General features: G+C 41.8%; 1 protein-coding gene across 1 annotated transcript; it reads left to right on the top strand.

The window, feature by feature from the left end:
* Positions 1-15,851: 15,851 nt before the first annotated feature.
* On the top strand, positions 15,852-16,547 carry LOC310854538 (CD9 antigen-like; the record flags this gene model as incomplete). The annotated part of the gene is made up of 1 exon (XM_083759218.1): positions 15,852-16,547. One exon carries the CDS (start codon positions 15,852-15,854, stop codon positions 16,545-16,547), a length of 696 nt encoding a protein of 231 aa, XP_083615344.1.
* Positions 16,548-26,505: the final 9,958 nt, after the last annotated feature.

Below are 26,505 nucleotides of genomic sequence, written 5' to 3'. Positions count from 1 at the left end.
ATAAAATTATGTAAAATAATACATATTTAGCCCCATGCTCGAATGCCCCCGCCCCCCTGTCAAAAACAGCTAAAATCCCTAAAACGAAAGAAAGCAGCAAATGAAAAAAATGTAACATGCATCTTTTACTTTTTCTAATAACAACCTAAAACATGAAACTTGGTTGAAAAAAACTAAAGTTGTCCTTTAAGCAATAAAGGTTCCTAATTCAGCAAGCAATAATAGGACACCTATTATAACAGCTACGGCCACCCCAATGCACGTGGCATTAAATGAAATTTCAACTCAAACATAAACAATTGAAAAACAACAATAAAGGCAACAATAATGCTGTGCAAAACACAGTGTGGTAAATATGAATGAGTCTCCACTCTCCACCAAGCCGGGGCGTGGCTTAATTACCCTGGGCTGTGTAAGACAATGACGTCCTACAGCTTGCGCACAGGTGGTGAAAAACAACCATGCTGTTTTCGTGCTCAGACGCACCCCACCCACCCACCCACACACACACACAGCTCCGTAAGGGAGTGGTTGCACCACTCAAAAAAGTATGGACTCCTTTTTTGCTAACCTTTGATACTGGATGTCTGGAGCCGTTGTTTGTTTAGGTCTCTCAGGGATGTCGCTTCTCAGTGTTAGAATCTGAAGGACAGGGAGCATGGAAAGAAGTTAACAGATTATAGGCAATCTCAGTTTCCATTGCCATAAAGGTAATAAAGACCTTGAAACTGGGGAAACTTGCTTTTCATACAGGGTTTGTGTTACCCATCAGTTCCAGCGTGAAGCCACACTGAGGCAGGTAGATTTTGAATAAAGGGTTTGGGTCCCTTGGAGATCTTTTAAGATTCCATAGCCTTTAGCTTTAATGTGAGGCATGACATGACAAGCATTGAAGGAATCTGAACAGTCTCTGAGTCCTACAGCATCTTTGGGTAGAAGTTTAGCCCAAAAGGCTGTTGGAATGACAAACGGCTACCTGTAACACGTATTGAAGCCTCCTCATAAGCTTCATTGGCACCACTTATTGTCATTGTCAAGAGTTTTATATGCTGAACAACAAACATTTGTAAATCATACTTATTTTTCTTCTGTTCGACTCAAATTGAGAACATTAAAGGTATATTCAGTGATTTCACTTAATTCAAATATCACTTATTTTTTTGTTTTGTTGTGATAATCCTCCCTACTATAGAGTGTGCTGGCCATATAAGGAGTTCCTCCCTGTCCCCAGTTAACCCCTGGGGGTCAAAAAACCGTAGGTTTCGTTTTTGACTCTCTATCCTGATTGGACGAAAGGCTGGGTCCCACAGCCAAAAACGAAACCTAAGGTTTTTTGAGTGAAATCACTGAATATACCTTTAAAGTATTAAAGTATTAAATATTAAAGAAAGTTATGCCCATAGACTGTAAAAACCAATGGACGGAAGGAGCCCCATTAGTTTCTACATACCCGTTTTGAATTCAAAACCGCTATCTTTGAACTTCCGGTTCCCGAAAAGAAACCAGAAAAGACTGCTATTGATTTAACAACATTTTTTAAATTATTGACTACCAATAATGTCTATAGATGTCCTATCAAATCTAACGCTTCACTGACGTCTAAGGTTTTTTCAGTGGTATAATCGCCAATATCACCAACATATGAATGGTCCTACTGTAGGTTGCTAGGCGACGGAAAAACGGAAATGAACCGGAAGTGAAAATATAGACTGCAACTGCATGGAATGCATGCATGCATGTATGTATGTATACATGTACCGTTATGTATTTTGATTGATTGATTGAAATATTTATTAACAGTTTGCAGAATTACAGTACATTTCAAGCACAAACTCAATACAAAGACTGTTAACTGTGAGTGGACGACCCAATTAACCATTACACTTGTTTACAAGCGGGTCCACCATGTTCAATTCATCAAAACATTTAGAGACGTACAAATAGACACTTCTAGTCAAAGAACAGAACAGGATTTCATCATAAAGGAGGTAAAAAGGGAAAAGATACATATACAGTGAGGGGAAAGGGGGGGGATTCAGATTTTACGGGGGCCAGTTTAGAATTGCAGCCGTCTGTAGGTGCCCTTTGAGAGCGGTTTTAAAGGAGTCAAGGGATTCACATGTCTTAATGACTGTTGGTAGGGCGTTCCACATTTTGGTGGCATAGGAGCGAAAATAATTTAGTCCCTTGTTTGTGCCGAATCTGGGTTGTGCAGTACATGGTTCGTTGCACTCCCTATTTATGTATGTATGTACACAAACAAACCAACCGACTACTGTAAAATGCTTTTTTTTTGTTCTTGAGTGTACCTCTATGTACTCAAATAACTCAAAGATGGAAGGAGTGAGATACAGTATTGGGAGCATGAAATGAGACTGCACAGGTAAAAATAAATGGCAAACCGGCGAGAGAAAAACAGAAATGGAGAGAAAGAGAGGGATGTATAGGATGGTGTGACACATTAAAAATAGCAGATCTACAACATCACAACGCTTCCTGGACACAGTGGACAGGAGCTTGTAAATGTGGTATTTTCAGCACTTGACACTGTGGTACAATGCAGTATAAACGCGGCTGTAGAAAATAGACGGCAGCTCTCAGCTGTTCACTTGTACTTAGGGAGCGCATTTACTTTCCATTGATTTCCAATGTTTTAGTCAATTTCCTGTCACTTTTCATTGCAAGTACATGGGATCTCAGTTTAGCTGCTTACAGGAAAGTGGAGAAAGTCCAAAAGGGGGATTCTTAGAAAGTCTATCACCCAGCTGTCTGCTTCATGTCTGTGCACATTAAAAAAAGCACATCCAATGGCTTTGTGATATCACACTCAAGCACAATAATTACACAGTCAAATCCAGAGTGACAATTTAAATTAGGTCTACTTGTAGCCTACATAATCAGTTTTTTGCTGTTCAAATGGTATATAACACAAGCTTCTGAATTTATTTTTCTGCCTTTCTAAAAATAATAAAATAAAAACATTCAGATGTGTATTCCAATAAAACGGACACAGAAAACTAACATGCATGACTTAAAGCGGTCTTAATGTTTTGCTATACTGTCTATCTATAAGTATTGTTCCGTCTCTCTCTGTCTCTATCTCTCTCTCTACACACACACACACACACACACACACACACACACACACACTTTGATCTATTTTCTATTTCTTTTTTCAATCTCACCCATCTTTCTCGCTTGTTCTTTTTTCCCCCCCTCAAATACCCATTCACCCAGTTTTCATTTTGGTGTTTTTTTTTCCCCTGTCTTCAGAGAGAGCACAGCCAAGCAAATATTCCTTTTGAAAACGGCACAACTCCAAACAAAGGGCATTTCTTTTTCCAGCACATCTGCCTGTGAGGGAGAGACAGGGCCTTAACACCTGGAAGTAATAAAAGACCAACACAGAGAGAAAATAAGGTAGGATTAATGTTCTGTGTGAGAAAGAGATTATGTTCGGAGAGAAGACAGAGAGGAATGCTGCTACACTTTCACCTCAAGACAACAGCACTAGAAAGCAGCCACTGATTAAAACTGAGTGTATGAAAAAGAATCACACTTTTATCCCAAGACATCGAGCAGAGAGAGCTGTGCATCCTAAATGGAAATAAAATAGAAAGGAATATTTCAATGCTTCCGCAGTGTTACTCAGTTGCAGAATTATTAGCTTACCCAGGCTTAAAATCATATTAGTGGGGAGAAAGCAACATTGTGTGTTTACCATCTGTGATAAGGCCCCCCCCTTGTCGCATTTTCAGACTGTATGAAAAGAGGAGCACATTTTGTATGACTTTCTGTCTCTGAAAGCAGTTACGTAGTTACGGAAGTATTTTACACAAATATGCACTGCAGGATGTTTAATTAGAACCTAGTCTACAGTATATCAGCTACAATATGTTTTTAGACTGTTGTGTTGTTTGCGACCGAAGGCCACCTAACCCACAATCCACAGCACTCTGTCATGAACTCGCAATTCCCGTCACTCACCCCAGGCAAGCCCCTGACCCCAGGTCATCGTGACCTCACGTGACATCAGATCCCTGGTCACCCCAGGCAAGCCCCCAGGTGCTCAGGTCATTGTGATAATTCCATAGTTAACTGCGACCTTTGCGGCAACCACAGTGGTTATCATGAGACTGTCACAATATGATCATATATGGTCCCATATATGATCATATATGGGCTTAATATTGATCATTTTACATTACATCACCTAATCAACATGAGTTAGACTTTAATATATTAGCGCCCCTGACTTCACACAGGTGTGGTTTTTAATTTACGTTTTCACAAAAAATCCTGCTTAGGGCGCCAGATTGCTCAGGACCGGCCCTGCTGATACCTGTCCATTTAACTCTAGACGGGCCTGCTTCAAAGTGATTAGTGCAGCCGCGCCTGGCAGCCGGTGAAAACTAGAGTTCCCAACAGGCCCGGAAATGAAGGCCCGGCCCTACCTGGGCCCTCATCAAACCCTGTACATTCAATAAACTGAGCCCGCTGCCACCTTAGATCTCCATATATGGAGCTGACCTGTTCTGACGTTCCACATCTAGATCTGACCTCATCACACCCTGTACACTCAAGATACACTCCATATATGGCCAGTGCACGCGATACCGTATAGTTCATTAAAAATAAATATCCCAGTAATAGAATAAATCGTGAACAAAAATAACATCTCTATGTATTACTAATCAGGGGTATAAGCAAGTATTCCTGATGCTATATAATATTGTCAGGCCAAACTTGAATCACTAGAAGATTAGGGTAAAGCCTAATTTAGGCATATATACTTTGTTGTAGAACACTAGTTGACTGGAGTTCCCCAGGGCTCTATACTAGACACCCTACTGTTTTCACTCTACTATATAAAAATATATAGACGATTTTCAAGTGGTTAAACATAAGATCATTGTAATATCTGTCCTTCTGCAGGCTGTATACCACACACACACACACACACACACACACACACACACACACACACACACACACACACACACACACACACACACACACACACACACACACACACACACACACACACACACACACACACACACACACACACACACACACACACACACACACACACACACACACACACACACACACACACACACACACACACACACACACACACACACACACACACACACCCCTCCATGTTGACTGGAATGACATTAGATGCCGGTGCTTGTTTGTGCTCTAATGACAAGTAACAGGGGACTGTGGTCGCCATGGCAACAACCAGGGCTCAATACATCATACCTCGTTACAGTAGTCAAGCGAGGACGCTTGGTCAAAAAATAATATATCAAGGGAAGGGGGAGAGGGAGAGGGAGATTGTGTGTGTGTGTGTGTGTGTGTGTGTGTGTGTGTGTGTGTGTGTGTGTGTGTGTGTGTGTGTGTGTGTTGTGGGAAGATTAGCCAGCATTTGTTATATTAGTTTAATAACCCCAGCATTTAAAATGGTGGCCTTATTAATTTCAAGTAGAAGCAGTATGCTTTTAAATTAATGTGCATTGACCTTGGTTTTGATTGTCCTGCGTGTGTGTAGAGAGCCTGTCTGTTTGAAGAGGGGCCGAACAGACAGACAGACAGACAGACAGACATGTGTCTGTGTGTGTGCATGTGCGCGTGCGTGTGTGTGTGTGGCGCAATGGTTTGACAAAATGTACTATTATTAAGTGTGTAGTTGTGTACACAAGTATTGTATACATACAACACAGATTGTGTCAGTCTGTTGGCTCAGCTCTCCCCTGTATTTGGATGACTTCCGTTACTATATGTGGGAGTTGTTTGAGCTCATATATATGCAGGGAGCAGGAGAGTTAAAGAAATGCAATGTTCTGTTTCTCGTTATACTCGTGTTTGAATGTCTTTCAGCTGTGTTTTGTGACGATGGTCACAGTGTTATCCTATATATTACATTTTGGCTAATAGGAGGGTTGGACACACAGCCATAACCATATAAGGAGTTCCAAATGCAGCTACGCCCATGTTATGGTCTGGAGTGTGTTTTCTAACCTCAAATCAAGCCGTAAATCGGCTCTATATAATAATAATAATAATAAAACTTTATTTGTATAGCACCTTTCATGACATGAAATGCAGCTCAAAGTGCTTTACAGAACAATGGAGAATAAAAAAGAAAAGCAAGGCAACGACATTAAAAAAACAAGCAGTAATGCAATACAGTGAGGACATGAATAACAAAAAATAAAAGATCAATTAAAAGCAATGTTGTAGAAGTGGGTCTTGAGCTGAGCTTTAAAAATGTCTACAGAGGATGCCTGACGAAGGTACAGTGGGAGCTTGTTCCATGCTGACGGCCCGTAGAAGCAAAAAGCTGCTTCCCCGTATGTTTTAGTTGCCATTTTTTTAGGCAAAGCGAGCAGGCCAGCAGTGGAAGACCTTAGGGGGGCGATTTGGGACATATTTAGGCAGGCAGTCATGTAGGTAGGAAGGTGCGAGACCATTGAGAGCTTTATACACAAGTAAAATAATTTTAAAATCAATCCTAAAAATATATGGGCATGAAGACTCCAGCGATCTCCATATATGGGCATAAAAGGGACAAGGACAGATACAGATCACCCGGTTGTCCAGAGCCACAGATCCAACCACTATGCCCATACATTATATGGTCATGCCTACATGGCTCCTGACCGACTTCAAACCTGGTGCGCACAACGCGCACAGCGGAAAGGACTTGAGGGTCCAGATATCCAGTTGTCCAGAACCGTTGATCCAACCAATATGCCCAGTATGGCATTCCAATATACAGCATGGGCATAAGCTGGTAACATGAGGGATCTCCATATAGGCATAAGAGAGACATGGACTCACAGATAATTACCGTATCTCCATATAGGACAGACGTGGACATGGGCACAAAGGGGACACAGTATACATCGGGCACTCTGAGAAAGCCCCCAAAACCATGACTCAGATGCAGTGCGGCACGCTATGAGCTTGTAGATCTGCTATTTTTCAATAGCTAAAGCATAACATAATGCCAACACCAAAAGTGGTTATTTCACTGCATGTATGAGGACCAGACAGGCGCAAAATGGGCACAAAAAATAAATATCAGTCACTCAGTTGGCTAACACGATCTATTGCAAACAACCATATTGTAATAGGTTTCCGTCTCTAAAATCCCATTTTCCTGGTTTCAAACTCGCAGCAAATAGCATCTGGCTAAATATCAGTAAACTATTTCAATCTTCAAATGCCTTGTGTTTTGTAGTCGTTTTCTGATTTAGAGCAGAAAGTCATGCCTTTCTCAAACACAAGGCCTATGCATTCTTCATACAATAGAAGACATACTGTACTGACATTGCAAACACCAAACAGTGGAATTACATTCTGCAACAAGATAAGCCATCCTGAGTGACAGCCCTTTCAAAAGCCTGACAGTGAAAATCAAATAGAAATCTGCCTCTCTGCGACATTCTAATATTTCCTATGGAATGATTAGCTTTGTGTGCTTGTCCGTAGATGACAGACACTGATTGCTCCTTCATGTGGGAATAATCAGAGGTTCACTCACACTTGACACAGAAGTCTTGGTTCCGACCTGAATACCTTTCATTATGGGATAATCTGGGGAAAACAATAGCCAGTGATAAGAGAATGTCTTATTTATATGCAATCAATGTTTAATATTTATCATTCAATGAGCTCTTATCAAGTAGGCCTTAATGAGAGCTTGTGTTCGTCTGAGTCCCTCTTCAGTAATTTCATCTCTCTCCAATTGACATTGGCTGACCTGTTGTAGGAAATACAAATGACAGTTTTGTCATCTGCCACAACTTTTGGAGCGTGCCTTGAAAAGGGTTAAATTGCTGATGTTAAATGGCATGTTCAATTCTGCTTGCTGCCTGCTAATTAGATCGTAATTACACTAGAGCTTTGCAAGGGCCGTCTGCTCTGATTAGAAAGCTTTTTGTGACTGATCCGCCTGACCTTTCTTTTTAAACTTCTCCACTTCAAATTAATAGCAGCTACAGGGGGTAAATGCTCAACAAATACATTTTTATGAATACCCACACACACACATATATAGGCCCCCTTTCCACTGGGGTTGAATGATGTAAAACAAACTGTGTCAAAACAAATTCTCAATCGTAATACAAAAGGAATCTCCACCCTATAGGAATCAAGATCGTATGGAATTGGGAGGTAAGTGAATCGTCCCACCCCTCTACCTGCATGCCTGCCAGTGAATGGGGTGCCCCCATCATGCATGCCAGTCCAAGTTGAACAGTGTGGTAGTGTGAATGTTTGATCTGTGGTGCCCCATGTCGGGATGCCCTTGCATGCCAGTCCGAGTTGAACAGAGTGGTAGTATGAATGCCCTCCTTCTCAGTGAGAGGAGCTCTCAGACTGAGGAGTATCTCTAGCCTCTGTTGCACACCTGGTCTCCATTATCTCTCCATTTCACAGGCTTGCACCCCCTAACAGGGCAGCCTGGGAATGGGACTGGCTCTTTCATCTTCCCATCATTATAGCAGTCTGCCCAGGGTCAGGGCCCAGCCTGACAGGCATTCCAGCAGCAACAGACAACAACTGATTTTAGTTAAAAGGATAAAAAAAAAAAAAAATGTGGATAAAAAAAAAAACCTTGAAGAAAGCTCGAGTCAGAGAAATATTAATACGAACTAGTCTCGTAACAATTATTGTATTAAGAATTCTTCTCAGAGCTCACTTTGTCCCGGAGCTATGTGAAATATGAACCCGGAGCTCAAAAGCTGTGGGAGGAGAGGCCCCCGCTGCCTAAACCCAGGCCTGCTTACAGGCTTAGAGCTCCACCTCTGGAACACTAGGGCAAGCATTTACTGTATGGTAATGTTCGCTTACACAACCATCTACTGTACAATACATCTAGAGTAACACACTGGCTTCCGCTTGTAGATAAACAGACATGCACGGCACGCACGCACGCATGCATGCACGCACGCACGCACGCAAAATTGGTTTAAGTCTGAAAAGGTGTTGGTAGATTCTGTCTTTCCATAAATTAGTAAATATGAAAGTGTGGTGGGATATGATGTGGAGTGTTAGATGTATTCTTCTGGTTTATCACTCTTAAAAACCTCTCCACAGAGGGACCATTGCGGAAAGATATATAGGTGAAGCCAAATTCTTCTCTTCAACTCTTTAAAGCATTAAAAGGCTTTAGCAGACCACATCAGACAATCTGTGAAATACATTTAAGGGGAAGGGATCCAGCAGATGACGGGACAGCTCTTACATGGTCTGCCCATTATCATTTTGCATACAAGAAAAAAATGAGGTGTGATAATTGATCTCTCATGTACTTCAGCTCACGCTCTCTCTCACATCACGATCAACTCAGCTAAAACACACTGGAGGAGGGCACCCAAAGCACTCTCAATGCAACATCACTTTAAGGTTACAGAAATGACACCACGAGAAGCACTTTGAAGTGGAGTAAAATTATCCCTCATTTCTACCCCCACAAATGATTTATTAAGGGGTAAAAGGGGGGAAGAGAGGAAAGGAAAGGGCAGACGAAGGAGAGAGAAGGACAAACACATTCCCAGCACATATTCTCTTCATTACGAGTGAGGGGGGGAGCCGATCATTCAATTACTGGCTGCCGTCACAGGCTAATATTCCTGCCTGTCAGGGCCCATTCTGGCTCAGTTTTGGTCAGAGTTCTTCTGATGGACCTCATTTCCTGTTAAGCAGAACCAGAAGGTGCTGTGAAAATGGCGACACCTGATCCTGTGTCCAGGAGACAGGAAATGCTCTCCGGCAAGTCCCAGAGCCTGCCAAGACACACTCCACACCTTCCCTTGCATGAGTCCCGGGTGGGTTTGGGAAGCAGCAAGGTAGGGTTTTAGGTGGGGTTTAGGCGACCTAAATGGTGCGAAGGGGCAGGGGGGGCTGTGGTGATACATAGAAATGTGGGAGTTGAACTGTATATTGCTGGGCATTTGTTTGCAGGCCAACAGTTTAACCCATTTTTGACCCGAGATCAGATTAAAAAAATGTCTTCTACATCCTGACAGTTTTCTGAAAAAGCTATGTTTCTATGTCAGTCGTTCTTCATTATTTGTCAAAAATAGCAGACCTACAAGCTCGTAGCGCGACACTCGGTGGCACACTATGAGCTTGTAGATCTGCTATTTTTCAATAGCTAAAGCATGACATAATGCTAACACCAAAAGGGGTTCCCGCCCGAAATGGGTTAAATTGATTTCACAGTATCTGATCTTCAATTGTCCATTACCACTAGAATAATACAAATCATGATATGGTACTGTACCTAGCATTACAACATAGACTTTATAGAGTTTTATGTATTATGTAAAAAAGAAAAAAAAGTTTGCAATTATATTGTGGACCCAAGTCCCACGTGTCTTTATCTATGCAAGGTATTAAAGTCCCACTGTTACACAGTTGAACTTTAATAACTCAAAATTGAGGCATTTTATTAGATTTTGCACGGACAGAAAAAAACAACTGCTTCATTCAACTCTTAGTTTTTACTTCACATTAACTGCAGTATGTGTACAGATATACAAACAGTCTTCTGTCCTTTTCTTGTCCATTGATTTTTTTAATAATTGACTAAATCGATTAGTCTGATTGAACACTTAAACCTGGTTTTATTATGTCATTTTGAAAATGGGGGCATACAAAGTTTGTACAATGTACATAGATCACTATTTTCAATTCCTTAAAAAATCTTTCATTAATCATAATCAAGGCAAAGGTTTGAAATAATCGTGATATTTATTTGAAGTCATATCAGGTCCCAGCCCTAACAGTGACGGTTGCATTGTTTGCAATGGACATAATTCATCCATATTAGTATAATAGGCCTTTATGCGGACATGTGCTTGTATGCCTGCTAAAGTAGATGGCGCTAAAGAGGTCAAGCTCTAGACCAGTGTTTTCAACCAGTGGTCCGGGGACCACCAGTGTCCCTTGAGGGGGTTCCAGGTGGTCCCCAGCTAAATGGAGAGTTGGGAACCAAATGGACCCTTATTAGATTTTTAAGTCTTTCTACACTGTGTGTTAAACACCTGTATTAAGCTACCTAATTTACAAGAAGTCTACACAATATAGAGCATGTCAAATCATTGTAATTCTCTCCTATGATACCACATCAATGCAGCAGGGAATTGTGGACAAAATCTTATCCAACGAAAACAAAATATTCCTTGGCCGTCAAAAACACAATCTTTTGTTAGACCCGGAAACAATCCGCTAAATAAGTGTGCTTTACATTGCTAGCTTACGTTTCTATCGTTTTAATTTATACGATATATGATCCAAAAAGCGTTCATATTTTGTGGGAGAGACGGATGAGGAGCAGAAATGAAGCGCCAGTATATCGATCCGTTCAAAACCACAGAACTGTCCACAGCCCTCCTCTGAAACACACACATGTTTCAGAGGAGGGCTGTGGACAGTTCAGAAACCGGCCTGTATTCCAGCTGCATAATTGGTAGGCAGTTTGGTCATTTCAAACAAGATTTCAATGCAATTTTAATGCAAGGACAATGACTTCTATTTTGGCTGTATTTTCTATTAACTCTATTAACTCAATGTGGTCATTGGTAGGCAGGTTCATGAACTGTCCATACACTCACACTGCACAACCCCAACTTCTGAGTAGGGTGAGGGTCGGTCAGTGTGGGCACTCAGCACACCCAGGGCACAGTTCACTAGATTTTCAGTGTGCATTTCCAAAGGCACCCTACATGCACTGGTCCAGAGCGTTCTAATCTATTTCGTTTGTATATCTATATAGCTATATAATTGCTTATTCCAAACTATAGGAAACATTAATCCACAAGTCAAATAACCTGTTCTTTTACAATCTTATGCTTTCAGTTTGATCTTAAATCAACCTATCATTTAATCTGACAAACAATATCAAATTAGCTTGACTTGTCCTCAAGGCTGGGCCAAAATGAATTGTCTTTGACATTTTGTAAAGGAAGGAAGCAGACATTTATTGTGGCTGTAGGTAAAGGGATAGGCAGACTACATGGGTGGGGATAAGGATAACAGGGAATGCCTCTATTGGGATGTAATGTGTGTAGGGGGGGATTCTGTGGCTTTTTCAAGCTTGGCGATGAGATTCCTGCTCTTTACGGTCGTCTGAGCGAGTTCAGCAGACTGCCTGTCAAGGGTTACCGTAGGTCTATAGCCCCTGACAGCAGAGGACTCGGCTCATGTGCAGAACAGCCCTGCTTAGCCAGACCTTTCACTGACTTAGACCACAAATGTATCCAGTATGTCCACACTATATCTGCTGGTGACATGCTGTAATTTGTAACTTCAATGACATTCAGATCAGATCCGTTTACACAGAGTTTGACATGTTCACAAAACCTCAAAAGGTTTGCTATCTCATGATGACAGTGCTTGGCTTAAGGTTCAAAATATGTTACAATTTCTCATAATAGTTTTTTGTGAGGCACCTCCTCGTGTGTGTGTGTGTGTGTGTGTGTGTGTGTGTGTGTGTGTGTGTGTGTGTGCGTGTTAGACCATCTTGGGTGGTTTCTCTGTCACACTTTTAAAACGTTGTGACGTGTGTAAGGGTGTGCATCAATGTGACAGAGGTGACTCTCCACTGTTGGCTAAGCTGGCAGCCCGACGCCCTGACCAGCACAGCGTAGGATTGAATAGCATGCTGGGATAGTGTGGTGGTGTGGTTTTCCCTCCCAGCTTCTGCTCCTCATTTTCTGCCTTTCTGGGCTCAAGAAGTCTGTGCCAGCGTCAAGTCAAACAGCCATTAGAGATATGTTTTTCATTTAAAACAATGCCCACGATTACAGAGCAATGCTATGCAAAACCATAGCCTTTTGTAGTCGCTTTGACTAGAGTTGTCTAACATTTGCACCATTTATTCCCCGCAAATGTTGAAAGCCGATCCTAAAGAGCTTTGGAAACCCCACCGAGCCATTAGTGTGACAAAGAAAGGCCTCAGACCTCAGCATGGCATCACCACCCACCCAGTCAGAGTCATACTTTACAAACAGGGCCTGTGATATTCTATCCAACAAAACTGCAGCATGTCTGTAGGCGAAACGAGAGGGAGTTAATGCTGCGGCATGTCAGTAGCCATTTAAGGTATTTATGAACAAAGTTTGCAGGACAAGGGAGGCCCTAGGAAGCTGTCAATCAGTTCCACCGCTGTACTGAAATGATAGAGAGAGGGGCATTGAGGATGATAATTAAATATAGGCCCAAGATTGGCGAGGTGGGCCCTATACCTTAAGGCAGAGACAGCATGGGTTTCAGAGATCAGCTTGCCCAGGGCCTGTGTTGGACTCGGGCGCTAACCCAATTTCACACTCTCTGACTGGGCCTGGCCTGTTTCAATGCAGTATTTGAGTGTGGGTGCCATCTGGTCCAGGCCTGTGATGGAAATGGCCTGGCTTTTCACACTGATCGGATTAGGGTGTTTTTAATTCATTCGGGATGTGCCCTTGCGTGTTAATTGGCTCAACATGGCTGATGAATCAAGCCTATTGCTGGAGACAGGATGGCCCCATACCTAAAACTCTTCAAAAGTTTTGTACTGCTCAGCAACCATGGCTACCCTTTTTCAAGGGGTTTTATAGTTCCTAGGCTTTTAATCCATTCAGGGGCTTTTCAAAGTGAAATCACTTTGACAAAATGGTATGATTTCTCGGTAACACTTTACAATAACGACCTGTTATAAAGCATTTATAAACATTTATAATCGTTTGTAGATGAGTAATAATCATGAACAATCATTGTTGACATCCGTAAATGTTTACCTAAACATGTATAACTATGTTTAAACATAATTTATATGTTATTAGTAAGGTATTAGTAAGTAGTAAACTATTCACATAGTTATAAATGTTTAGGTAAACATTTACGGATGTCAACAAACAGTCTGTTCATGATTATTACTCATCTACAAACTGCTTATAAATGTTTATAAATGCTTTATAACAGGTCGTTATTGTAAAGTGTTACCGATTTATCTTATTATCTCTAACAAACTATTATCTCTAACAAATCTGTGTGGGATTCTTTTTAGGAGACAATGGGAGATGTGTCCCGTACTTTAGTTTAAACAAATAATATGCTGTCTATAAATATTGATTATGATTCTTACATAAATAAGAAATACAAAGGAATTAAGTAATTAACATGCATGTGGTTTAAGGGGTTTGCCTTGAATGTCACTTTGTGTTGTCATTTTAAATTAAAGCCCATTCAGAAAATTCCTTTTATACGGTGGCCTTGAAATACTACACAAATTAAAAGAGCAAATCAGAAAACAAACAAATTACCAAAAACTGAAAACACAATACAGAATAAAGTGATCAGAAGGTCACTCTGCTTCACTAAACATAATTAGCAAATCAGAAAACATTTCACAAAATAAATATTAAGTAGCCTACAAAACTAAACAAAAAAAAGCCAATACCAACATTTCAGAACAAATTACCGTAATTTCCGGACTATAAAGCGCACCTGAATATAAGCCGCACCAGCTAAATTTAGGGGAAAAACCAAATGTGTACATATACAAGCCGCACTGGACTATAAGCCGCATAGAGGCCATAGAGATACATTTAGCAGGTCCCCTAGTGGCCGTTAGCTGTAAAAATCCATAGATTAGCCGCACCATTGTATAGGCCGCAGGGTTCAAAGCATGGGGAAAAAAGTAGCGGCTTATAGTCCGGAAATTACGGTAAGTCTTATTCCTAATTCGAATAAAATCTGAATTCTGATTCCACAGAACTTTGTCAGAACTCAGACTTTAATCTCAGAAGTCAAACTACAAAGGGGTGAGCAGTGGAGGCAAGGCAAGTTTAGTCCTACAGTATGTTGCGCTGATAAGAGCAACGGGCACCAAAGAATGGCCATTTGAAGTGTTAAACACGGCTATAGCACTGCTGCCGAGCAGTGATGCACTTGCAGCACCCAGTTTCACTGTCATACCTGTGCATACATGAGTATAAAGAAGGATAGAGACTGAACTGGCGCGAAGCATTCTTAATGAACTGGTGGGCAAGTCCACATAAAAATGGCATTTTAACAAATACTGTACACTTTTTTGAAAAAATAATTCCTACTTATATAATAATAACTAGAACTCGACCGGCCTTGGGCCGGTCGAGTTCTAGCGCCACGCCAGAGCCATAGAGTAAGACAGAGTTACACAAACTGCGTTCACTTCATGGGGCCAGTCCAATGGCGGCTCTTCTACATAGACTTCTATTGAATGGGGACAATGGGGGGGTTGTGTATCCCTTTCCATTAGGGTAGATTAGAAGGTTACCTGATGATCATGTTTTAGGCTGGGAAAATAATCACGGCTCTCCACGGCAATCTTTAAATGAAACAGACATCTTTTGACTGTTGATCCAACTGACTTCCCCCATGGCACATCACGTCCATGGGTCCTTCGCTGATATGTGTGCCAAGTTTGAAGTCAGTCCCATATATGGGCAATGGGCATGCCCATATTGGACATATAGCGGTCGGATCGGCAGTTCTGGATATCCATATGCCATATATGGGTGCATCAGTTGGATCGGTGGTTCAAATAATAGCTTTTGAAAATTGTTTTTGAAATGTCATTGTGCATACGTAATGACGTCACATCACCATCACGCAATGACATCACAAAACATATGCCCTATAATAATGAAAGTCAAATAAGCAAGTTTGCAGTTAGAAGGTTTCCAAGCAATCGGTTGTTCTAGCTAAGTTACCAATAAGGTTGTTGTTGTCTGAGATAGTGATAAATCAGACAAACCAAGACACCGAGAGGAGACGGAGGACAAAAGAAGGGAAAGATCTTTATCATCATGGCGCTGGGCGCATGCGGCAAGCTGTCCAAATGGATCCTCCTCATTCTCAACACTGTGTTGTTTTTGGAGGGGATCGCCATGCTGTCTCTTGGCTTGTGGCTGAGATGGAACGATGGAACCAAAGGCCTGTTTGAAATGGCTACGTTCAGCACAAGTGCATTTGTCACCGGTGTGACCGTGCTGATCACACTGGGTTCGGTGTTGCTGGGCGTGGTCACCTTTGGAGCCTTGAGTGCCTACAAGGAGAACCGATGGGGCCTTGGATTGTTTGCTGTTTTGCTGACCGTCCTCGCCGGCTCCGTGGCGGTACTCGGAGTGCTCACTTACGCCAAAAGAGAGGAGGTCGGGGCCCAGCTGTTGGAGTTCTACGGCACCGTGTATGCTCTGTACGTGGCCCTGAAGGACCCGGCCATCGCCGTCACCCTCACGCTCTTCCACAATGTGTTCCATTGCTGTGGCTACCTGGGGGGCTTGTTGGAACTGAACGAGGTCAAACGGACTTGCCCCAAACCGAGCGGTGTCCTGGAGATTGTGTTCGCCTGCCCTGCAGTCATTCCGAGAGCCATCGAGAGCAAAGCGCCGGTGGTCCTGGGCGTCTTCCTCGGAACCGGAGGTGTTCTGCTCGCAGGCCTGGCGTGCACCGTTATAATCATCAGAAATATCAAGAAAGGCGCTCAGGTGGCACAGTGGTAAAATGCCTGTCTGCCACCACAGAAAGAAAGGCGCTCCGGGGGCACAGTGGTAAAATGCCTGTCTGCCACCACAGAAGAAGGCGCTCTGGTGGCACATTGGTAAAATGTCTGTCTGCCACAACAGAAGCCGGGGGTTCGAATCTACTGTGGTGTGTCCGACATTGTCGAGTGTCCATGTGAACACAATTGGCCCGTGTTAACACTTTTGCAGAGATTTTTTTTTTCATAATAAAAAGGCGTTGGAGTGTCACGCAGATGAGGCAGATGTTACTCTGAAAAGCCCCACCTCCCAGAACCGGGGCTACCTAGTCTTTTATGTCTCTCTAGAAGCGTTAATATTCCAAATATATATGCTGTATATATGCTGGCTGAAGTCAGAAATGACCACAGAACATCGGCGTTATGATCAAAACCATGGAGAGCGCTGTAGATTTAAAGTTATAAGCAACATAAACAAGGAAGTGAACGGCAGTGCGCATGTGCAAAAGCGATCTATGATCGCTGAAGAAGGAAAGGCCAAAAAAATATATGAAGGAGAAAAACTTTTTTTTTTTAAACTGAGCACAGGCAGACTCGTCACATACTAGACAACTAGAGCATGTCTGAAATAAGTGTCAGAGCTGAAATCTGTAAATATGAAATAAATGCCCAAACATGTAGCTAGGTGTTAATGTTTTAGAGTCCACAGAAGTGAACCTTTCAAGCCTGTTTTCTCAACTCGCTGTTTTCTGCAAGACATTACTCTAAGCCATATCTCCAAAAGAATCCAATGGCAGTCCCTCAGTCAAATGTAGTCACATATATAAAAAAAAGAGGATTTTTATATTATGGTTTTATATCAATAAAAAGGACCTAAAGACGCCTATACACGTCCAAGGCACCTTACGGAAGCCAGCAGCAGTGGAGTGTCAATAATCCCTCCCACCTTCCCTGGCAGCACCGCGGCTGTTACCGGCGTCTGGAGCGGCGGTCGCGAAACAGAGCGGCAGTGGAGTGACATAATAATCCCCCCACCTTCCCCGGCAGATGCCCCCCCTCCCTCTGGCAGATGCCCCCCCTCCCCCTGGCAGCGCTGTGTCTCTTACCGGCAGTTGCGGTGTCTGGAGCGGCGGTCGCCGAACGGAGCTGTCATAATCCACTCGCCTTCCCGGGTAGCTGCCGCCCCTGCCCCTGGCAGTCTCATTGCCGCTGCCGGAGAATGCACTCACTCCTAATAATAATGGGGTAAAAAAAAAAAAAAAGGGAAAAAACTATTTCCAGCTATAAAGTCAATTACCTGCTAATGTTTGTTTAGACTTAGAGCATTTTAACAAACAGAGTGGCAGGCGGGCAGCCAAGTCTATGGACTTTTTACTGTTGTAACATCATATGGGTCAATATAAATACATACAGTAAGGCAAGTGCAATAGCGTTCTCATTCACAACCTCTCTGGGGGGGAAAAAGATTTTTTCTATTCACGTGTTTCCCCGCCAAGGCACTGGGGGTCCTTGTGTGTGTGCTTTGCTTCCTTCAGGCTTATTATAAGCAACCTTTGACTTGTTTTTTTCTGTAAAGTCACTTGCAAATAAATTATTGAACATATTTTGTGCCTTTTTTAATTAAAATGTTTAAAAAATATTCAAAATATCTCGATTTGTTCTCAATGTGTTTTTAAATAACAGATGTACAACCTTACGATGTGTCGCTGTGAGCTTGTAGATCAGCCATTTTCATTTGTGGTTGTTTTCATAGACCTGGTCACTTGTTTCTCTTGCAAAACTGACAACACAGCAAGAGAAAGAGGAACTTAACTTATGCACACACAAACGCAAAGACTTATGGGCCATATGAAAAAGGTGAATAGCGGTATGTCACAATGCCAAAACGTTGGCATTGCAGTATGCTGCCTGTAATAATAAAACCACGCCTACTTAGGAGACCAGGCGCTATATCTTGCGCCACCCCTTAACCCTTATCCCTAAACTTATTTGCCATTTTTTATTATTTTATAAAACCTTTTAAAATAGTTCAAATTGATGTAGATTGGCTAGTTGAACTATTTTAAAATGATTTTCAAAATGGCATTTTTATTGATTGATTGATTCTTTATTTAAGTGTCATGCTTCCGAAGAAGCCCAGCCCATATGGACTTACAGGACACTTTTTACACTTTACATGAACAATTACAATAAACCCACATGACGGTTTGCAAACAATGATCAAGTGAATACCAAACTGTCACTCCAGATCCTTACGAGGCAGATTCCATAAAATAAAATACACCATTAGCCTACTTGAAGAGCTGGGATTGTCTTCTACTCCAGGCTCTAGAAACAAACTGGGCTGTCCTAATTCATAATTAAATAACCTAACTTCTTCTGTCCATCATCTTCCCAGAATAGATCAGGATTTCTTTGTTCCATTGCCTCAAACAGTGGAACCCTCAACTCATCATACAGGGTAGCCTGGGTAAACCCACTCCCCCTGCTGGACAACATTTCATTCTGCCAGGAGAGTTGAGTCTGGCTAAATGGTAATACAAAGTCCTTAAGATTGTATCAGCTTTGGTACGAGCCAATCCGCGACCGAGCTCAGGGCTCTGTGATTGACAGCGCACGTTGGCCAATCAGGAACGATTTGAGCAGTTGATGACGTGTGAACTCCTCGACTCATTCACAACAACAAACATGGGAATGAGGAAGTAGGAACGGAACGCGTTTAGATGACGCCTCTTGTTTTGATATACGCTGATTGGCTGAAGGGGTTGTCCGTCAACGCTACTCTCCCACCCCACGGCTAAACAGCCACACAGGCGATTATGCCAGACTCACCCCTCCTGGCAGAATGAAATGTTGTCCAGCAGGGGGAGTGGGTTTACCCAGGCTACATACAGGGTACAATAACACATAAAACATAACATTTAATTCATTTTCCACATAATTTAGGTACATACATTACATAATCTATTCTTCTGGCACCGCTGAACACCGCCCTACCTCAATAATGTGTGTGTGTGTGTGTGTGTGTGTGTGTGTGTGTGTGTGTGTGTGTGTGTGTGTGTGTGTGTGTGTGTGTGTGTGTGTGTGTGTGTGTGGGGGTGTGTGTGTGTGTGTGTACAGTTTATTGTTATAAAAGGGTCATTTGGTTCAATTTCTAGTAGGCTAAGACTACATTCTCACAGTTACAGAGTCACCTGGACAGATCCGGTTGTTGTTACCACACACACAAATACAGATATTTACATTTCATAGCACAATTCTGGAGATATAAGGCAGCACCTGGTAATTCATTGATAATTGATAAATTCTTGTTTTATTTCACAAAGGTTGGTCACTTCATCCTGGCCTAGTGGGATTAAAACTCAATTTCTAACCACTGGCAGACAATTTTCTGATACGGTATGCCTACGCATGGAATTTTAGCAGATGGTGTACTTTTATTGTGTTGCATATAGCTTTGTGTATTGCTTGCAGTCAGTGCATACTGCATAGAATTGCTGTTATGAACATTGTCCTCCATGGTAGTATTCTCTGAGACTATCAGGTGTGCATAAGACTTTGCTGCCTCCATGGTTGTTAAAACTATAATAGTTGGTCAAATATTAGTCTCACCTGCCACCTACGAGCTACTGTAATGTAGCTACTGCATCAGATGATGTAAGTACTATTAATTGACCATACTGCCTCCTGGTACTTGATCATTCTGTCAAAAAGAACATTATGTTGCATGCAATAATATAATTTCCAGCATCCACTGCCAAAAAGTTGCATTTATTCTGCTACTCTCGGTTTGTGCTCGATTACTCAAACAACGTCACCATCATAAGTAAAGTAAGTAAGTCAGAGAGGCTTTTTGGCGGTATCAGCCAGGGTGCGGGAGTCTACCCCCCTTTCACAGTGTGCTAGACCCCTGGGAGATGGAGTCTATCCCCGTTACAATGTGCTAGACCCCTGGGAGATGGAGTCTGTCCCCGTTACAATGTGCTAGACCCCTGTGAGATGGAGTCTGTCCCCCTTTCACAATGTGCTAGACCCCTGGGAGATGGAGTCTATCCCCCTTTCACAATGTGCTAGACCCCTGGGAGATGGAGTCTATCCCTGTTACAATGTGCTAGACCCCTGGGAGATGGAGTCTATCCCTGTTACAATGTGCTAGACCCCTGGGAGATGGAGTCTATCCCTGTTACAATGTGCTAGACCCCTGGGAGATGGAGTCTATCCCCCTTTCACAATGTGCTAGACCCCTGGGAGATGGAGTCTATCCCTGTTACAATGTGCTAGACCCCTGGGAGATGGAGTCTATCCCCCTTTCACAATGTGCTAGACCCCTGGGAGATGGAGTCTATCCCTGTTACAATGTGCTAGACCCCTGGGAGATGGAGTCTATCCCTGTTACAATGTGCTAGACCCCTGGGAGATGGAGTCTATCCCCCTTTCACAATGTGCTAGACCCCTGGGAGATGGCGTCTATCCCCCTTTCACAATGTGCTAGACCCCTGGGAGATGGAGTCTATCCCTGTTACAATGTGCTAGACCCCTGGGAGATGGAGTCTATCCCCCTTTCACAATGTGCTAGACCCCTGGGAGATGGAGTCTATCCCCCTTTCACAATGTGCTAGACCCCTGGGAGATGGAGTCCCACTCAACAAAGTGGAAATGCAAATTTGGAACTGAAGACTGAAGAAGAGGAGGAATTATACAAAGTAGGGTGACATTGATGACATCACGATGAGGACAAAATCAGTTACAATTTACAATTTAGGCATTTAGCAGACGCTCTTAATCCAGAGCGACTTACATGTAAGCAAGAACAAAAGCATGGGAATACATCACATAAAAGCATTTATCAATATCATGAAACATGCGTAAGCTAAGAAAGTAACAGTGGAATATCTATATAATGAAACTATACATACACTATACATATAAACTATACATATTTACTACTATGCTATACATATGTACTATGGCGTGCTATGACTATATACAATACAATTATAGTGCTGTCTACATAACATGCTATAAGTCTGTGTCAAATGCTATCTCAGCCAACAGAAATGCTATCTAAGGGGTTAGGGTAAGTGCTATGGGCCATGATGGAGTCTGAAAAGGTGGGTTTTCAGGCTACGGCGGAAGATTGGGAGTGATGCTGCAGTTCTGACTGCAATGGGAAGTGCATTCCACAGTTTTGGAGCCAGAAGGGAGAAGAGTTTGGGACGTGTGGAGCGTTGTCCCGGCGTTTTTAGTGAGGGTACTTCCAGTTTCCCTGCGTTGGCTGATCTGAGTGCGCGGGAGGGTTTGTAGGGTTCAATCATACTTGTAAGATATGGGGGAGCTGTTCCTGAGAGCAATTTCCATTAAAGCACCCATAATTTTGAACATAACTTTTTGAACAATCAGGCTTTCATATCATATTATGATATGAAAGCCTGATCGTTCAAAATTGGTTATTTGTGGGGATAGAAAACACATATGGGAGCCCCAAAAACACAAAAGAAATGGAAAAAGTTTAATTTTATGTTATATGTCCTTTAAAGGGAAAGTTGTGATTAACTGTACCCCTGTGTGTCTGAAGCCACTACAGATGGTGGCTGATTTAAAGGTATATTCAGTGATTTCACTTAGTTCAAATATCACTTATTTTTTTGTTTTGTTGTGATAATCCTCTCTACTATAGAGTGTGCTGACCATATAAGGAGTTCCTCCCTGTCCCCAGTTAACCCCTGGGGGTCAAAAAACCTTAGGTTTCATTTTTGGCTCTCTATCCTGATTGGATGAAAAGCTTAGGTCCCAGCCAAAAACGAAACCTAAGGTTTTTTGAGTGAAATCACTGAATATACCTTTAAGCAGACAGACTTGAAACTGTTGTGCATCAATCTATGATAAATCAGTCAAGACACACTCAAGAAAAAGGCCTCTCATGACAGCATCTTGCAATGTACAGTATCTGGTCCACAAGATTCGATACACCACCAAGATACCCATGTACCTGTCTAAATACTTCCTTCCTTAATGTCAACGAAGTCCACACCCACAACACCAAAGGGAGTTCAACAAACCATGTGCAACCCAGATTCGGCACAAACAAGGGACTAAATTCTCCTATGCCACCAACATGTGGAACGCCCTACCAACAGTCATTACATGACATGCAAATCCCCTCACTGTAGGCCTATATGCCTATGTTTTTTCCCCCTTTTTACCTCCTCTATGATGATTTCCTATTGGCTATATAGGCCTAGTAGTGTATATTTGTACGTCTCTAAATGTTATGATGAATTGAACATTGTATTGAGTTGTGCTTGAAATGTACTGTAACAAAAGCTGTTAATACATTATTCAATCAATCAATCAATCAAACAAACAAAACAACAATCTGCTCTAGCTAGCTTGTAGCATCTTGCCAATAACAAATGTGTTGTTTATTACCTGTTATGTGTCAAAGGAACCCAATAATCCACAGGCTCAGAGGTCAATCTTTGCTACAGTGTTCCTACTTCCTACTGGCTTTTACAGTATAGATCTTTTAATGTTTGGAAGTTTCCACCAAACACTCTTGATCAGCCATGCTTTGCTCACTATATCCCATAGCCTGGAGGGTTTGCTATAGACTGGGGGGACGATTGCTCTGCGATTGGCTAATCCGTTGCTCGGTCAACGGCCAACCAATAGAGGGTATGCACGTGACATCATCGTACCTGGAAGTTATGCGGGAACGCCCACTGAGTGTCAAAAAACTACTTTCTGGCCTTGACAGCCCATTCATCCAAACAGAAAAGTCCTGTCTGATTGCATTAAACAATGTTAAACTCACCAACATTGCAGCTGTACGAAAAGCTTGAATTATCCTCTTTCTATCTGCAAAGTTTGTGTTTCATGAAAATCCACCATAGAAACGTTATGAGCTACTTTCTGTCAAGAAATGCCCTGCATTTGATTATTTCTCAAAGTGTCAGAGTTTGGAAGCTAGTGCTTGTTTTCAATAACACAACATTTTGCTGCCTCCTGCATTATGTGACATTTAGAAACAGGTGGTACGGCAGGACGGTTGAGTGATTTCCAACGCGCTTCCAAACTCCAACACTCCAACCCGGTTTTGCCACTCAGTCTAGGTGAGGGGGGCGTGTCCTGATGAGAAAACCATGCATGTGCATACTCTCTATACCATTTGGTTTTCAAACTGGGGTCCTTGACTTCCAGCTAGGCCCTAGGTGGTCACAGGCAAAATTATTTAGTATCAAAAGTGTACCATTTTAACCCTATACATCGCTATTTTCAACAACAAAACATTTAATATTCTTCATATTACCACAACACAAATCTTTTCAGATGGAGATCTGTGGCCAAATACAGTACATATCATTTTAGGTGTCTAATCTCTGATGTAGGCTATTACTATTACTCTTTTCTCTCATTTTCTGATGGCAGCATAGTGTGACTGTGACGTAATTTCTTTGGGTTAATGAAATGGTATAATTGACATTGACAACAGTACAAAACTTTTTTATATTAATTTGACAACAGTATATTTGTTATATTTTTGTCATATGATATAGGCCTACTGTGGCATTCCTTGGATATAAAGTATAGAATGTCTAACTTTTTAAGATTTCAACAAAATCGTGGTCTTTAACTTTAACTTTTTGGATTATGACTTAAAGAAATAAAATAACAAGGTATAGGGCTGGGCAACCAAACACACATTAACCCGATATTTAGAACCAATATTAACCGAATAATCAAGTAACAAGGAAGGTTTATATATTCAAATATATCGATCTTACAGTATGTCAACAAATAATTAATCGATTGGTCTTATACTTCACTGTATAATGGTGGTGTCACTGGTGGGGGAAAAAAATAGTCATATCATAATATTATGACTTATTTGTGATTTTCTTCTAATGACATTATGGTCTGAATTCCTCTTTGACTTTCTTGATACAGCAGCAGTAGTATAGTGTCGTATTCACACGTAAGCTGAACAACTTCATGTTCAGCAGTAGTAGGCTATAGTGTCGTATTCACACGTAAGCTGAACAACTTCATGGCGGTGCTGATGAACAAATGGACCAACAGAACTCTCTTTGATGAACAGAACCAGTGGTTCTGAAAGCGGGTCCGGTCCAGTGGACCTGCAGCGGGTCCCGGGGTTCCCGTCAGAATGAATGAATATAGCATCAGAATCAGTTTAAACACTTTAAAACCCATTTTGACCTGAGATCAGATTCTAAAAATGTCTTCTACATCCGGACAGTTTTCTGAAAAAGCTATGTTTCTATGTCAGTCGTTCTTCAATAAAAATAAAAAAGCAGACCTACAAGCTATGAGCTTGTAGATCTGCTATTTTTCAATAGCTAAAGCATAACATAATGCTAACACCAAAAGGGGTTCCCACCCAAAATGGGTTAAACCTATGTACAGTGTATACTGTAGTAGGCCTATAAACTGTATACATCTGCTATTTATAAATAGACAATCTAAAAGCTCACAACGCGTAGTCGCGTACCTGTTGTGAGCTTGTAGATCAATTTTCAAACAATCTTGAGAGAGAGAGAGATGATAGATGATACATTTTGAATATTATTTTGTAACAATACAAAATGTTGTATGGTGGTCCCTGGCCCCCATTTTCTGATGGAGGTTTGCAGCCGACAACGTTTGAGAGCCACTGACTGAACTAAGCGAACCGTGCTGTTCTGTGTAATGTAACGGTAGTGTTTCCATACACATTTTGATCACTCACGAGATACAGTATCCTGAGTTCTAGGAACCCATGGGAGGAGCCAACACTGCTGTTGCTCTGGATTGGTCAAGGTGAGGTCATAACACTGCAATTGGACCACTACAGGACCTAGAGGTAAATCTCAGAGGTAAATAAAGTCATGTAAAAGTACATAAATAATGAGTGCTGGCATCTTCTTCATTTCAACTTATACTTTCGAGCCTTGCACCTTTAAGAATTTTGTCTGAACCTGGAGTGCTGCGGGTTGTCTACTACGGTAGTACTTCTCTCCCCACTACAGGACCTACACTACACTTTAAAAAACACCCAGTCTACAAGCTCACGTCACAAGTTGCATCACAATGCATTGTGAGCTTGGGAGACTGTGGCTCAATAGGTAGAGCAGGTCGTCCAATGATCCATGGGTCGGCTGTTCAAATCCCGGCTCCTCCTGTCTACATGTCAAAGTGTCCTTAGGCAAGACACTGAACCCCAAATTGCAATCGGTGTATGAATGTGAATGGGTGAATGTAATGCACAATCTATGTAAAGCACCTTGGATAAAGGCGCTATATAAATGCACTATTTACCATTTGTAGATCACAAATGGCCAGATAGCACATTCTCACTAAATAAGAAATGCCACCCTTCCTACCTATTCTTTCGAATTGATCTCTTGGTGGCGTTATCACAGGCCGATTCACATTTTGGCCAATACAAATACACAGTGTTTTGTTAAGGGTCCATTTGGACCCCTGGTAGTCCCCAGGCCGCACGTTGAGAATAAGTTACCTGCCTTTTCATCAACGCATACTGTATAGTATCTCATAGTAGCCATCCATATTGTATCATTCTGACATCTGACATATTGCCAGTTTTACTTGATATAGACTATTTTTAAGTCTCAGTTAAATGTATTTCACACAGCCACTTGTAATTAAGAAAAATATATGTGTATTAATTAGGCTTAAGCTTCCCTGCCAGTGGTGTTAATATGACAGATCTAGGAATAGAGGATAATCAAACAGCTGGCTGAATAGGTACAGTATGCCAAGTTTATATACAAGCAGCTAACAGTTAATCAAATTGATTTATATGGTTATTTTAATAAATATATTTTTATATTGCTTGAAATGTTCATAAATAGTGAAAATAGATCACAATGCATTGCGATGCGACAGTTCTAGTCTGCTGTAGCTAACTCAAATCTCGTTATGAATACGAAAACACACAAACATGAGTCAAAAACTCAAAA

The sequence above is a fragment of the Protomyctophum parallelum genome (assembly GCF_964188405.1).
Source record: "Protomyctophum parallelum genome assembly, chromosome: 2".
NCBI classification, from domain to species: Eukaryota; Metazoa; Chordata; class Actinopteri; order Myctophiformes; family Myctophidae; genus Protomyctophum; species Protomyctophum parallelum.
The sequence above is the reverse complement of the archived record's forward strand: the minus strand, read 5'-3'. Positions and strand labels throughout refer to the sequence as shown.